Genomic DNA, 13,608 nt, shown 5'->3' on the forward strand with positions numbered 1-13,608 from the left:
ATGACAAGTAACGTGGACAGCTCACCTCTCTTTTATCAATGGTTTGATCTATGCAAGATGATGCTATGTCTAATGGTAGATTCTTTAATGTTGTACTGTTGTGGGGCAAGTTAACTTTTAGTCCGGGTTCTTATGGATACTGACACTCATTAGATTCTAATACATCTAGTATTGTACTCTCTTTGAAGGAGGTGCTGGGAATACTACATAGAGGTACAGTTTAACACTAATCATCTTTATTGTTATTATTATTCTCAACGTTTTACTTTTTACGTGTGAAAAGCAGAAAAAGAAAGAAAGAAAAAGACGAAAATATTTGTTCTTCTTTGTTTGCTAGTTGAAATTACAAAAAGCATGGAGAACGGTATTGTTGTGATTACACTCAAATATAATTATCATATTGATATATAGTTCTCTTGGTTTTCAAATAATTAAGATTTATTCTTCTGTCTCAGCCATGAAATGTTAAACTGTACCTCTCAAGAAGTCTCTTTGCATCATGCTGCAACTCACGATGATAAAGTTTACTGGTACATGTATGTTGAATGGGGGACAGAATGCTTGCCCCATCTGTAGTAACTGTAACGTCAAACACCATTCAAGTGTAGAGTACCATTCAGAAGCAATAAGACACTGTTCTGTGAAGCCAAGTACTTCCCATATAAAGTATTCTTTTACGAGGATAAGGTGTTTCCTCCTTCTTGCATCGAAGGTATCATTTTCTTGAAAATATTGATGAGTTTCCCCGTTCAGTTTACTGCAGGCTGATGAAAGAGTTTGCTCAGAAATCTAATTATTAATAATAGCCATTCAGAAATTCAACCATTTTATTTTATTCAAACAGAAAAAGGATTTGCCAAAATCCAGACCAATTTGGAAATCACACTCCTTTATTTCTTCTAAAAGCAAGAGGGAGTTAATGAACGTGCACTTCCTCCCAAATTTCCTTCTCATGAATTTCTTTCCGAGGAGTCCCTGTGAAATAGCGTTGACTGTTTCTCCAGTTTTCCCAGTCTTAATATTTCCGGGACATTGTTATCTTGGGGAAGTAGCTGGCTTCCAGAACCAACAAAACTACTTACTATAGGAGGTGCACATATGCGTCTCCAATATGGTTTTGATTTCATTAAAAAAGGAGAGACTCATACACATTCCACTCTATGTTTGTAATCTTGCATGAGAGGTTTCAGGAGTCCTCCTCCTCTAGCTGTTACTAGGGCACATCCTTAGCAAGGTCATATGTATAGGTCAAAGGTCACATGTTGTCAATGTGTTGTCTAATATGTAAGTGATTAGTTGTTGTTTTTTGTGACACATCTCAAATAAATCTCAAGAAACAGCTATCCAGGGTTAAAGTGTAAAATGGACATGTGAATTTGCATCAAAGGAGACCGTGGAATATGAAGTGAAGACGAGCGCAGTTTTATTCCGAGGCAAAGGCAGAAGATGATCATCATCTAGAGTGAATGTGAGGAGGTATCTTCGATCAGGCGATTTGGGAGAGAGGAGGAGAGAGAATTAAAAAAAAAAGGGAAATCTGGCGACTATGCTGGCGACTATTTTCTCAGCTCTAGTCATTGACCGAATGCTAGAAATGGGCAGCTTACTTTCATCTATGAAATCAACAAGGACTCGTAAGAAGAGCAGGATTAATTTTCCCTCGCACAGAGGCGTGCTTACAAAGAGGAGAACGTGCATCGATAGTAACCAATTTGAGTGCAATTTTTGTAATTTTATTTTCGTGATGTGGTGGGAGAAAAATTTGTTGATCGTGTTTTGTAATTTGTACAAATTGGGTAAGGACAAGATTAGACAATTTTGCTGTACAGAGAAAAAAAAATGTAAATGATTTTCTGTGTCTATGTCACTATTTTTTGTTTTCTTTGTCAGGGGGCGCAGAGTTCATGTGCCCTTTGTTATATCTTCTCATGAACGTTTAGAAGATTCTGTGTATTTTGAGAAAGATATTCCCCTGGTAGGGGAAATACTCAGTTGATGTTTCTGCAGTCGAAATGACAACTTGTCTGCTGTAGCAAGTTTATTCACAGACAGCAGAAATATGATAAGATAGTGGATGAGTGGTGTTGAACGTGACTATGAAGTTTGTTTTAAAGGTTCATCACATGCAATTATGTTTGTAGTTGTCGTAATGCCCTGTCATGTGATAGTGTCATGTGATTGGTCATGTGATTTCTAGTTTTGTTTCTTGCTTGTCTCAGGGAATTTGAAACAAATGACATGTTGTTCTGTGTTTTCATTTTGCTGCTCCAAGGAACAATTTTTTTTCCTTTAAGGTTTTGTAGTGTGTAGATTATGTATTGCTGGGCCAAAAAGGGCCCAGAATGTATAGAGACTTGGAAGGCCTTTAGTGTCGTACAGGCAAAGTTAGGTAGGTCATACTCATTCGTGATCGGGCTTGGAATCTGCAGCATTTTCTGTGTTAAAAGTCAACATGAAATAGCCCCAGCCATTTGTATTTCATCTTTCTCAACACCATCATCATCATCCTCATCCTCATCTTCATCTTCATCATCATCATCATCATCATCATCATCTTCATCATCATTATCATCATCATCATCATCATCATCATCATCATCATCATCATCATCTTCATCATCATCATCATCTTCATCATCATTATCATCATCATCATCATCATCATCATCTTCATCATCATCATCATCATCATCATCTTCATCATCATCATCATCATCATCATCATCATCTTCATCTTCATCCTCAATTCCTCTCAAACTATATGGTTGCCTAATAGCAGTCATCATTTGACGTTTATAGAGAAGAGATGTTATTTTCACTTTTAATTTCTAGATAGGATGACGGGGCTGGGAAGATATTTGTACAAACTTAGAGAAAGAAAATGAATAGATTTTTATAGAAAGAAGCTTTGAAGCAAATCAAGAAATGTTATATGTGTACATTGTACATTACAATGTACACGTAATAGGAGAAAATGTATTGAAAGTCTGTATTGTAAAAGGTAGAAAGAATGCAAGATACATCTTATAAGAAGGATCTGAAGAAAAACATTCATTGCTCGTAGTGACCGTCATTGTGTTGGAGTAGTTTTTGTTTGAGTGGATAGTAAGATGGAAACTGAACCACTGGCATTACTTGTTGGGGTTTTTTTGTTTGAGAGGCTCAAAGTCATTATCTCATATATCTTCCCACTCCAACTGAAAATACGTCTTTAAGGTGTCGCTTTTTGTAGTTAGGTCATTAATGTCCAATTCATGTTAAAGAACAATGGTGCTGAAATATGTTGGGAGATGAATGCGAATCTCCATTGTCGTCAAAGCTGTTCCCCTCTTTTTTTGTAATAACTTATTTAAGCCCCTGATAAAGTGTGTTCATCCATGTCTGTTATGTTTTACTGTGACAAGATACCTGTTTGTCTTTATTAGAAATTTGGTGAAAAGATTATGTCTGGCTGGTCACCCAAAAATCGTTTGGACATGTTAACAATGATTGTTTCTGTAACATGCTGTCGAATAAACAGAGATATCCAATCAATGTCTAACAATGAAATATGTTAGTGTACAGTGATGGATAATGAGACGGCTTACACAATTTTCAACATGTGGGACAGTGTGGTGACCAGATATTCCTTGCAGACACTTACCCCTGTCGCTTATACTTTGTATAATTCACACGTGACCAAATCCAACTAGTACAGAACATCATGTGAAACAATTTTTTCTTAAAGTGTTCTATAAAAGAATAATAGGAGACATTCTTTTTTTCTTTTTTTCAAATTGAGACATTTCATATGAAAAAGGAGGTAGAAAAACTTCACAGATATCTTGGAACGTTCAGTTTGCACTTAAATCTACTTTTGTATTTTGTAAATAACTTGTAAAAAGTGTGTTTGTTTTTTCCTAACATTGAAACAGGTAGTGTTTTTGTGTTGATTTTAGAAGGGAGAGCAGATACTTTTTCTATGAAATTGACGTAGACATGTTTAACAGAATTTGGGATTCAAGAGAAAACTTCTAGAATTCTACTATTTTAGAGAGAGAGATACTGGGATAAAATGCATTTCAGGTCTAGACGCAGACCTGGGCCTATTTTTCAGCTTCTTCGAGCTGTTGTGTTTCCTTTTGTAAAACTTCTGAGTGTAATAATGTCATTCCATGAAGCAGGAATTAATATTATTGAAAATTTAATTTAGAATTTTGTGTTTGGCATGTTTCAGGTAAACATGCCTCTGTTATTTTGAAGAGTACGTATTTGTTAGACACGAGTGTGTTTTTTTTCTAGAGGTATACAGGCCATCAAGAAACACAAGAATATTCAGTTTTTTGTGTGATATGGCTAGAAATGATTGTACATTTGATGACTTTTATTATTCAATAATCCTATTTTTCTTTTAATTAGAGTATAATTCTGGGTTGTATAATTTCTTAGTTTCTTACTTAAAGGGATAGTCCAATGTTCTAAAGTTGTTGACAGTTTATAGATCTATGCATATTCAGAGGGAATTAGGCCTTTTTTAAAAGCAGGTATGAATTGAACGGTTTGTTATTTAATCCTTACAATACTTCTAACCAAAGTGGCAACACATCCATGCTGTACGAGGGATTTCTGTCATAACTATGTGGTGTACATGGAATATCAATCTTTTTTTATATTTTATAATTAAACAGAAACATTGTCTGTTTGTATTTCTGTGGCATCACCAGAAAAGCAGTGTATTATGAACTCTTTTTGCTCTGCATGGAAAATAATGTTGAACCTCGTAATTATGAAGAATAGGTGTATAAGACTGTTTTGTATGTTAGTTTCATTCATTTAGACTGGGAATAGATACATAGCTGCAATGTTTATTATCATATCGGATTATTGATTAAACATTAACTAATGATTATATAACAGAAATTGGACTATCCCTTTAAGTATATCTCTTTCCTGCTTCTAGTGTGTGTTCCTTTTTCTACTCTTTTTTTCATTTTCTCCACTGATTATAAATCAATGCATTTTGGGGGTATTTATTGTATCAAAATATGAGTATTTATTGTGAGTTTTCAGTTTTTTCTGCAGAAGGAACTTTTGCAAGAGAAATGGATCTTGTTTTGGTTAAAACTCACAAGAAAAGAGAGTGATGATTTGTTTTCTTTCTCCATGAAATGCTTTTGTTTGATATTGTGGGTTGTAGAAAAGTTTGTATACATACCTAAATTACAAGCTGCCAGTTCTCGAATAAAAATATGAAGAGACATGCAACTGCAATGTATTTGTATTCTGTTTTTGTAAGGTTTGTGTGTGTGTGTGTGTGTGTGGACTTTGTGGAGGTTTGCAAGTATACATTTATTGGAAGAGAGAGGAGAGATGAGAGTGAGGGAGGGAAGAAAAGAAGAGGGGGAGGAGAGGGGATGTCTGAGAGGTAGTAGTAAAGAGAGAGAGGGAGAGAAGAAGAGAGAGAGGAATGGAAGGAGAGAGAGAGAGAACCAATAGTGTTGAAAAGAGATGGGTAGGAGGGAAATTATATGTACACCTGTCATAAGACTACTTTAAGTAAAATACTTGTAACATGAAAAATACCGAAAATTATCCTCAGAAAAATTCCTACAAAGTAAGATTTACATGTGTATTATAGGAACAAAAACAAAAGAGATAGATAGACATATTTTGATTTTGATTTTTTTTTTTGGGGGGGGGGGGGGGGTGGGTCAAATTTATCCATTTTTTGCCTTCAAAAAAATGTTTGTAAACTCAGATGTTGTGTGTCCGGACAGGGTGTGTACCCGAACAGTTAATTAAAAACTGTAGATTTGAAGAAGTTTTCGTCAATATTTTATAAATGGTGGCTCCATTTTTGTTAAGCATCCAGACACACCCCATTCCTCACACACCAGGCATTTTGAGTCATATTTTCATCCATTTATTGGTAATAGAGGGATTCATCATCAAGATATGAATACATTACTATTAGCAAGACAGTCACCTGAGATTCCCTGTAAAGCTAAGGGGCCCTACAAGCCCCAAAGTACCTGCTCCTGGAACATTAATGACTTTTAGATTCTGCACGACGAGAACGTGGACTGCCCTTTTAAGGCAATGTGACGTCACTGCCAGTGCCTTCAAAGAACGTCACATTGCCTTGAAAGGGCAGTCCACGTTCTCGTCGTGCAGAATCTAAAAGTCCCTATCATTCCCAGTTAAAACTTGATGCATCATACACATGCCTAGTATAGCAACATTATCTTTGATTAGTGCCTCGTTGCATAAGTATTTCATTCACCTGTTTTTTTTTTTTTTTTGGGGGGGGGGGGGGGGGGGGGGGGGGGGGGGAGGGCACATACATGTAATCGATCGAGGTCCAAAAAAGGGGTCTAAACAAGTTCAACCGATCTTAGAAATTTGGGGGGGGGGGCACGTGCCCCCCCCCCCCCCCCCCCCCCCCCGTGGCTACGTGCCTGGTGATGTAAGGTAGGACAAGCCATCATGTCTGTAGCCAAAACACAAGGTGTACAGCAACAACAACAACAACAACAACCACAACACAAAATATTAAAAAACAATTTCGTGGGAAAAATGCGAAAATATTTGTATTTTATGTCTTTACTTTGTTTTGTTACAAAACTGAACTTACTGTTATCCGCTATGATGTAATCGGTCAATACAAATATTTGATAACTTCTGTTTTATCTTCATTCGAATGATTGATTTACAGGTGTACACTAATTGTTTGACACACGGTAGATTATGTATAGAGGGGCATACAGAGAGAGAGAGAGAGAGAGAGAGAGAGAGAGAGAGAGAGAATGCCTGAAAGAGAGAGCAACTCGCTTGCGTGTGCACCACCCCCTCCTCCGGTTACAAAATAATATATAAAGCAGTGAACTTTGGACAATCAGTGTTGATGAAACCGTCTGAAAACATTAATTCTCAGGTATACCCGGTAATAAATCATATTACACCAATGTCGATATATTTGTGTATACATGATTTGATAACGTGCTTCTGAATTTACAAAACAATCACCACACGCAGGCAGCAGGACGATTTTACTTGTTCAAATAACTTTAGGTTGCATTTTCGAATAAACACACAACCTTTGGTATTGTGTATATAATAAATATTGTAAAGATTACTGTGTCGTAGCATGTATTCATGAGAGCATGGATTTACTCTGACTTTTCATACCAATCATAACTGCAGTAGTTTCGTATGTCATTATTTTCAAGAGCGAAACAGAGAGGCTTAAATTGTCCTTTGTATGATATCAACAGCGGCCATATTGCTTATGGATCTGTAGAGATTGTCGGTAAAACAGGAATGGAAAAATATTGAACTTCTGTGTATTCATCCTGAAATGTGAATGGATTCCGAATATTGGTTCCGATTGTGAGCTAGTATATAACGACCACGAAAGACTTGATATTTGAGGCAGATCATTGACCATTTGTGAAGTTATCGTATTCATTAAAATGGCGCTAAAACGAGATCCAGGTTACTTCAAGCTTCCGAACATGTTTGTCATGTTCCTCATCGCGTTTGGAATGACATTGACTGCGGTAAGCAAAGCAACAACAACAAAAAACACAAAACTAGTATTATTTTGGTGACCCCATTTCGGCACGGTGATATTATTTTACTTCGATCTGACTTGATTTGTTGCAGGGGCGTAGACAACGGGGGGGGGGGGATGAGGGGGATGCATCCCCCCACCTCACAAGGTGGGGGGGGGGGATGGCATGTACAATCATCCCCCCCAGGTTTTGGGGAATGATATTTGCTTACTTAATAAGTCATAATGATGATAATAATAGTAATAATAATAATGATAACAATTATAATATTAATAATAATAATAATTATGATGATGATAATAATATTCCTATTCATTATTGTAATTGTGTTTATTGTTATTAGCCGCATTCACACGGTGAAAGCCAATTCAGACGGTAAAAAAAAGAAAATCTTACAAGTATTTTGTGGTTATCTTGTTGTTTGGAAACCACAAGATAACCACAAGATTAAACAGGCGCGGATCTACCGGGGGGGGGGGGGTTTAAGGGTTTAAACCCCCCTTGGGCGGCCCAAAAACAAACCAAAAAAAAAAAGGGGGAAAAAAAGGAAGAAAAAAAAGAAAAAAAGAAAGAAAAAAGAACGCACGCTGGAGAGAAACCTTTTCAAGTGCAAATATTGTGAGAAGATATTCAACTCATCTGGTAACTTAACCAAATACATGATAACTCTGGATATAACTGTGTATTTAACTGTTACTTGATTTAAAAAGACGTTATCATGCACTGCTTTTTATGGTCTCCATTGTGTTAATAGATGCCAGGAAAACATCACTTACTTGGTTCAAATAAACACTCCCCCCCAAAAAAAAAAGGCTCGCCGCTTCGCGGCTCGTGGACGATGCTCCGCATCGTCATTATTGGTCAACCCCCCTTAGCAAAAAGCTAGATCCGCCCCTGAGTCATCCCCCCCCCCCAGGTGTACGAACCTGTCTACGCCACTGATTTGTTGTTAGGGGTTAGGGTTAGGTTTGTCATGACTTTGTGTAAGGTTATCATGGTTAAAGGTTTAGAGATTTAGAGATTTAGGGTTTAGAGATTTTCAGGTTACAGATTTCAGATAAATATTTACATTAAGTCCTCCCCCCCCCCCCCACTCCCCTCAGTTATCTGCATTTCCCATTTTTGAATGCTGGGACTATCTTCTACCTTCGTATCGTATCCAATATTCCATATTACCACCTGAGACAATTAATTATAGATCGTTAGTTTACATACATATTTAAATTGTATGCATACCTTTTAAACGAGAGTTATTCTTGACAACCCGAAAGCTTACCCAAGGCTTGTCCGACATAGCAACGTGTAATACAAGCAGACTGGGTTCCAAGTATTGTAGTTTATTCATAAATAACAGGTTGATGGAATACCACGTCACTGGGTCCCCAGGAAGGAAACATCCATAAATTTGAATATGTTAGTGAGCCAGTCTATTCGCACGGTATATAATGATTATTGTTCTTATTGTTCTTATTGTTTCACTTATATTCACTACAAGATGACGGGTTTAAGTGCAAATGTATTCACAGTCAAGCGCCAAGTCAAAGCAATCAGTATTGGATAGGCCTATTTTTCAAACAGTGACATACAAGAAGACTGAATTGTTACCTTTAACCTCTCGTTATCTATAAGTTGAAGAGGGATAATAGTGAATAGTAGTCGTGGGACAAGAAACTTTGAATTAGTTTTATTCGATCTCAATGGATGGCGGATTTAATATGTGTGAATTAAAAATTGTTTCTGCATTTGCTGTTTTTTCTTTTAAAGATGTGTGTCTATGCACCAGGGAAGATACCATACCACTACCTTGGTTTCCTTGGTGATCTAGCTAAGTATTTGGCTTATCAGAGACCCCGACTCATCGAAGCAATGTAAGTTCAATCAGGGCCCCGTCTTATGTAAGAGTTGCGATTGCCTTATAAATGATTTGCAATAATTGATACCAATCGCATCTCTTATCTCTTTAGTACAGAGCTTCGATTGATCTCAATTATTGCAAATTGTTCGTTATCAATTGCCCTTTATTTTATAAGTTGGGCCCCAGTATTGTTTTCGGGATGAAGACTTTGACAATATCATATATTATGTATGATTAATGGATGACCATGCACCTGTAACATAATACCAAATCACTTTACCTGCTCAGGTCTACAATCCGTATGGCTTTTAATTAATTAATTGATCATTTTCGATCAAAATAATGACCCCCCCTCCTCCTCAACCTCCTCCTCCTCCCTTTATATCGTTTGGACATAACTGTCATCCATTCCCCTTGATTATAATTATGTTAACATGAAGACCTTGACATTGTATAATATACATAATACAAGAGTTATGACTACTGATGATTCTGTCCCCTTTTAATCTCATGCAATCTTTCCCTTTCTGTCTACTTTACGATAACTTTCCTTTTATCTTCCTCTCTGTCAATTACATTAATCTTATCCCCCTCCCCTTCTCTCTGTCTCCCCTCCTCTCCCTTTCACACTCTCTCTTCTTTCTCTCTCTCTCTCTCTCTCTCTCTCTCTCTCTCTCTCTCTCTTTCTTTCTCTCTGTATCTCTCCTTTTCTAATATAGATGGTACATGGCAGTATCTATTCATGTTTCGGAAGCCATTTATGCATTCTATCTCGCTGGGTAAGTTACAGTCCTTCGTACTCCTCATGATTATTGTATTGGAGCTAGATGGTTCTTTCTTCCTTTCCGTTTTTTTTAAACGCAACATTTTGATCGTTTTTGGTTCGTAGCTATAATGTCAAGTTCATTTGGAACAAGGTTTTTGTTATTTCTGTGAAAACTGTTCTTAAAATAAGCTAATGATTTTATATTTAAACAGATTTCCACTTTTTTGAAAAATCAAGGGCACAAAATCTGTGCGTATCAATTATATTTCAGAGCAGCTTTTTTTTTTAATCGAGAGTTCCCTTCACTTCACTTCACTTCAATTCCATTCCATTCAATTCAATTTACTTTATTTAGATTCCATCTTTGTAAAAATACATCAATGAAAAACAATGAAATATTTAATGAATCAGTGACACGATCATTAATAAAACTGGATAGCAAACGGTTGACAGAACTTACTGACAAAACTAATTGCTTTCTGTAATAATTTTCTTTGTCAATACTACACACGTCTTTATATATTTGTTTCTATTTAATGCTGAGCTATTTATGTTGTTCATTGAACCATTTTTAGGCAAAAGGGCATCACGGGTCAAGCTCGGATTCTGTGGTTCATTTTTACACTCGGTTTCGGTATCGGGTCCCTCATCAACCTCCTCAAGTACGACCCCGACTCCTCCGCCGACCCCGTGGGCGAGCTCCTCTACGAGTTCGGCTACGATAAGGAAGATGATGACCTTACGTCGATGTCCAAGGACGTAAGCGCCATCGAAGTGAACAAAAGTGACGCTGAGCAACATGCCTGAGAGAGAGAGAGAGAGAGAGGGGGGGGGGGGGGGGGGGGGGGGGAGAGAGAGAGAGAGAGAGAGAGGGAGGGGGGGGGGGGTGTAGAGACGGCGGGAGGGGGAGGTCGAGATTACACAAAAAGGTGGTTTTTCTGGGGGGGGGGGTACCCGAGGCTGCATTTGGAGGGGGTGCACCCCCCTAATTTTTTTTTTTTAAAACCCCGCAATAATCATAAAGAAAGTAAAACGGAAGATAAGGAAGACAAATTATGTTTCTAAATCATATTATGCATCACAGTCGGAGGTAAAGGTGCATAACCGTGTTTTAGAGAGTTATAATAAGGTTTCATTTATCACGATCGCAACTTTAGTTTCGAAAAATCAACTCAAGGGCCTGTAGAAATCATGTTAGGATTACATAGGCTAATGTATTGTTTGCGTATTTCTAAAGGTATACTGTGGATATGTCTATTGAAATTTCGTCTTAAGTTGAATTTTCGAAAGTAGCTGCGATCGGTCGTGTTACATTTTCCATCCGATTATTTGAATAAAAAATTAGTTCCTCATCTTAGCTTTTGATTCTATTCACAAGTCCGGCCTAAATAGACCTCCTTGATTGCTTCTATAAGTCCTTCAACTTTTTTGTTTAAACTGATTAGTGATTAGCAATGCATAGGCTTAATGTACCCGATACTCTTGTTTTTGTAATTTTTAATCTCATTGCCATGATAGTTTTACGTTGAAAACATTTGATACAATAAAGTGAAATGAAAGTTCACTCGTCTAACTCTATACGTCTAACACCTACAATGATAAATCACCATTTAAAAGGGCCGAGGAGTGGCCACTTTTTCGAAATGGTAGATTAACACTTTTAACATATTAGATTAAAACCTTGATAGTGTTATATCCAGCACGTTCAACAAAATGTTAATCCTCCATTTTGGAAAAGAGGTCACTACTCGGCCCTTTTAAATGGTGATTTAATAAATTTAGGTTTTAGAGGAAAATGTCTTTTGGTTAAACCATAATGAGGAAATTGTGGAGAAAAGGGAGTCAGACAAAGACGGTAGAGAGGGGAGAAAGGGAGACAGGGAAAGTGGGAGAGAGAGAGAGGAGAGAGAGAGAGAGAGAGAGAGAGGGAGAGGGAAAGAGAGAGAGAGAGAGAGAGAGAGAGGAAGACAGAGAAAAACGGGAAAGGGAGAGGGAAGGAGAGGAGAGAAAGAGCAAAAACTTGATTATGTTTTTGTTTGTTTTTTTTTTTTTGGGGGGGGGGGGGGAGGGCGGGCGGAAAAAAAAAAATCTACATCACCACCACTCTTACATGTTACAAGCAGACCCGCGGAAGGTTTTTCAAAGTGGGGGGGGGGGGGGGGGGTTAAAGTATTTACGATCAGGTAGAGCAAATCGAGCGAAGCAAGTGGAGCGTAAATTGGCTTGGATTCCAGGGGTAAAGCCCCGACGTGGGTCAAGGGGCGGAGCCCAATGAAGCTCAGGGGTTTTAGGAATTTAATTGCAGTCAGATGAGCATCCAGGGCCCGCCTAAGGACCCTGGTAAGATCCAGGGTTCGGAGCCCCCGGAAGCTCAGGGAAAAATCATGCCATTTCAGCAACATTTGTAAATCACTGGTATCGAATTAACGGAGCAAAATGTCAAATTTAAAAATTTCGTGACCAAAAAAAAAAAAAAAAGTGTCCTCTTACCCCCCGCCCCGCCCCACCCCACCACCCCCTCCCCCCGCTTATTCAGCGGCTGGCTGAGTCGTTGCGATTTTTTTGGGGACTAAAAAAGGGCCCTAAGACTGGCCCCTGGTTGCTCATCTGACCGTAATTAAATGCCTAAAACCCCTGAGCTCCTGGGGGCTCCGAACTCTGGACCTCACTCCAATTAGTGACCCGACTGTGTCACAGATAAGGTATCAACATATGCTCATCTGACCGTAATTAAATGCCTAAACCTCTGAGCTTCCAAGGGGCGGTCCCTAAGGCGCCTTCTGAATGCTCATCTGACCGTAATTAAATTCTTGCCCCTGGACCCCAAACCAATTTACCCTCCACTTGCTTCGCTCGCTTTCCTCTACCTGATGGGAAATACTTAAGCCTCCAACCCCCCCCCCCCCATCTCCCTCTTTGAAAAACGTTCCGCGGGGCCTGTATGTAACATGTAAGAGTGGTGGTGATGCGGATTGTTTTTCTGCCCCCCCTCAACTTTTTTGCCTTTTATGCAACTGGCCCCTCTCGTCCACTATGCTCCCTCTTCCCCTGCATTTCGTCCCCCCCCCCCCAGGTCATGAAAAGAAATAGCCGCACCTGCTGTCAAGGAATGGTACAACATTCGGTTTTCAACAGAGACAAACACATTTCAAGCATATGAAAAGAATGAATGAAATGCAATCAAAATTCATAGCTCTTGACATTTTGCTCCGTTGGGGGGGGGGTAAGGTCACCTTGAAAAAAATCCAAAAGGGGGGGGGGGGGTTTTAGGTTTTTTTTAGGGGGGTTTACACACAAAAAATTTCCAAAGGGGGGGGGGTTTAACCCCCCAAACCCCCCCCCCCCCCCCCCCCCCCCCCCCCCCCCCCCCCCCCCCCCCCCTGCGTACGCGCCTGAGCTTATATCAAACACGTTTCTTTTATTTTTTTTTACTC

At 38.6% G+C, this 13,608-nt stretch overlaps 1 protein-coding gene across 1 annotated transcript; it reads left to right on the forward strand.

Annotated features, from left to right (window-relative positions):
• The first annotated feature begins 6,765 nt into the window (after positions 1-6,765).
• Positions 6,766-10,994, forward strand: LOC115922778 (transmembrane protein 254-like). The gene is made up of 4 exons (XM_030982411.1): positions 6,766-7,538; positions 9,318-9,421; positions 10,128-10,187; positions 10,750-10,994. The coding sequence occupies exons 1-4, from the start codon at positions 7,452-7,454 to the stop codon at positions 10,979-10,981; spliced, it is 483 nt and encodes a 160-aa protein (XP_030838271.1). The 5' UTR covers positions 6,766-7,451; the 3' UTR covers positions 10,982-10,994.
• Positions 10,995-13,608: the final 2,614 nt, after the last annotated feature.

This window comes from Strongylocentrotus purpuratus, unplaced genomic scaffold (assembly GCF_000002235.5).
Source record: "Strongylocentrotus purpuratus isolate Spur 01 unplaced genomic scaffold, Spur_5.0 spur5_scaffold_12, whole genome shotgun sequence".
Classification (NCBI taxonomy): Eukaryota; Metazoa; Echinodermata; class Echinoidea; order Camarodonta; family Strongylocentrotidae; genus Strongylocentrotus; species Strongylocentrotus purpuratus.

Excerpts from the sequence above, each read along its gene's own strand:
- LOC115922778 (XM_030982411.1), top strand. The coding sequence starts at position 7,452 with ATGGCGCTAAAACGAGATCCAGGTTACTTCAAGCTTCCGAACATGTTT. Across the intron at positions 9,422-10,127 it reads CCCCGACTCATCGAAGCAAT|ATGGTACATGGCAGTATCTA; the intron begins GTAAGTTCAATC and ends TTTCTAATATAG. Across the intron at positions 10,188-10,749 it reads TATGCATTCTATCTCGCTGG|GCAAAAGGGCATCACGGGTC; the intron begins GTAAGTTACAGT and ends AACCATTTTTAG.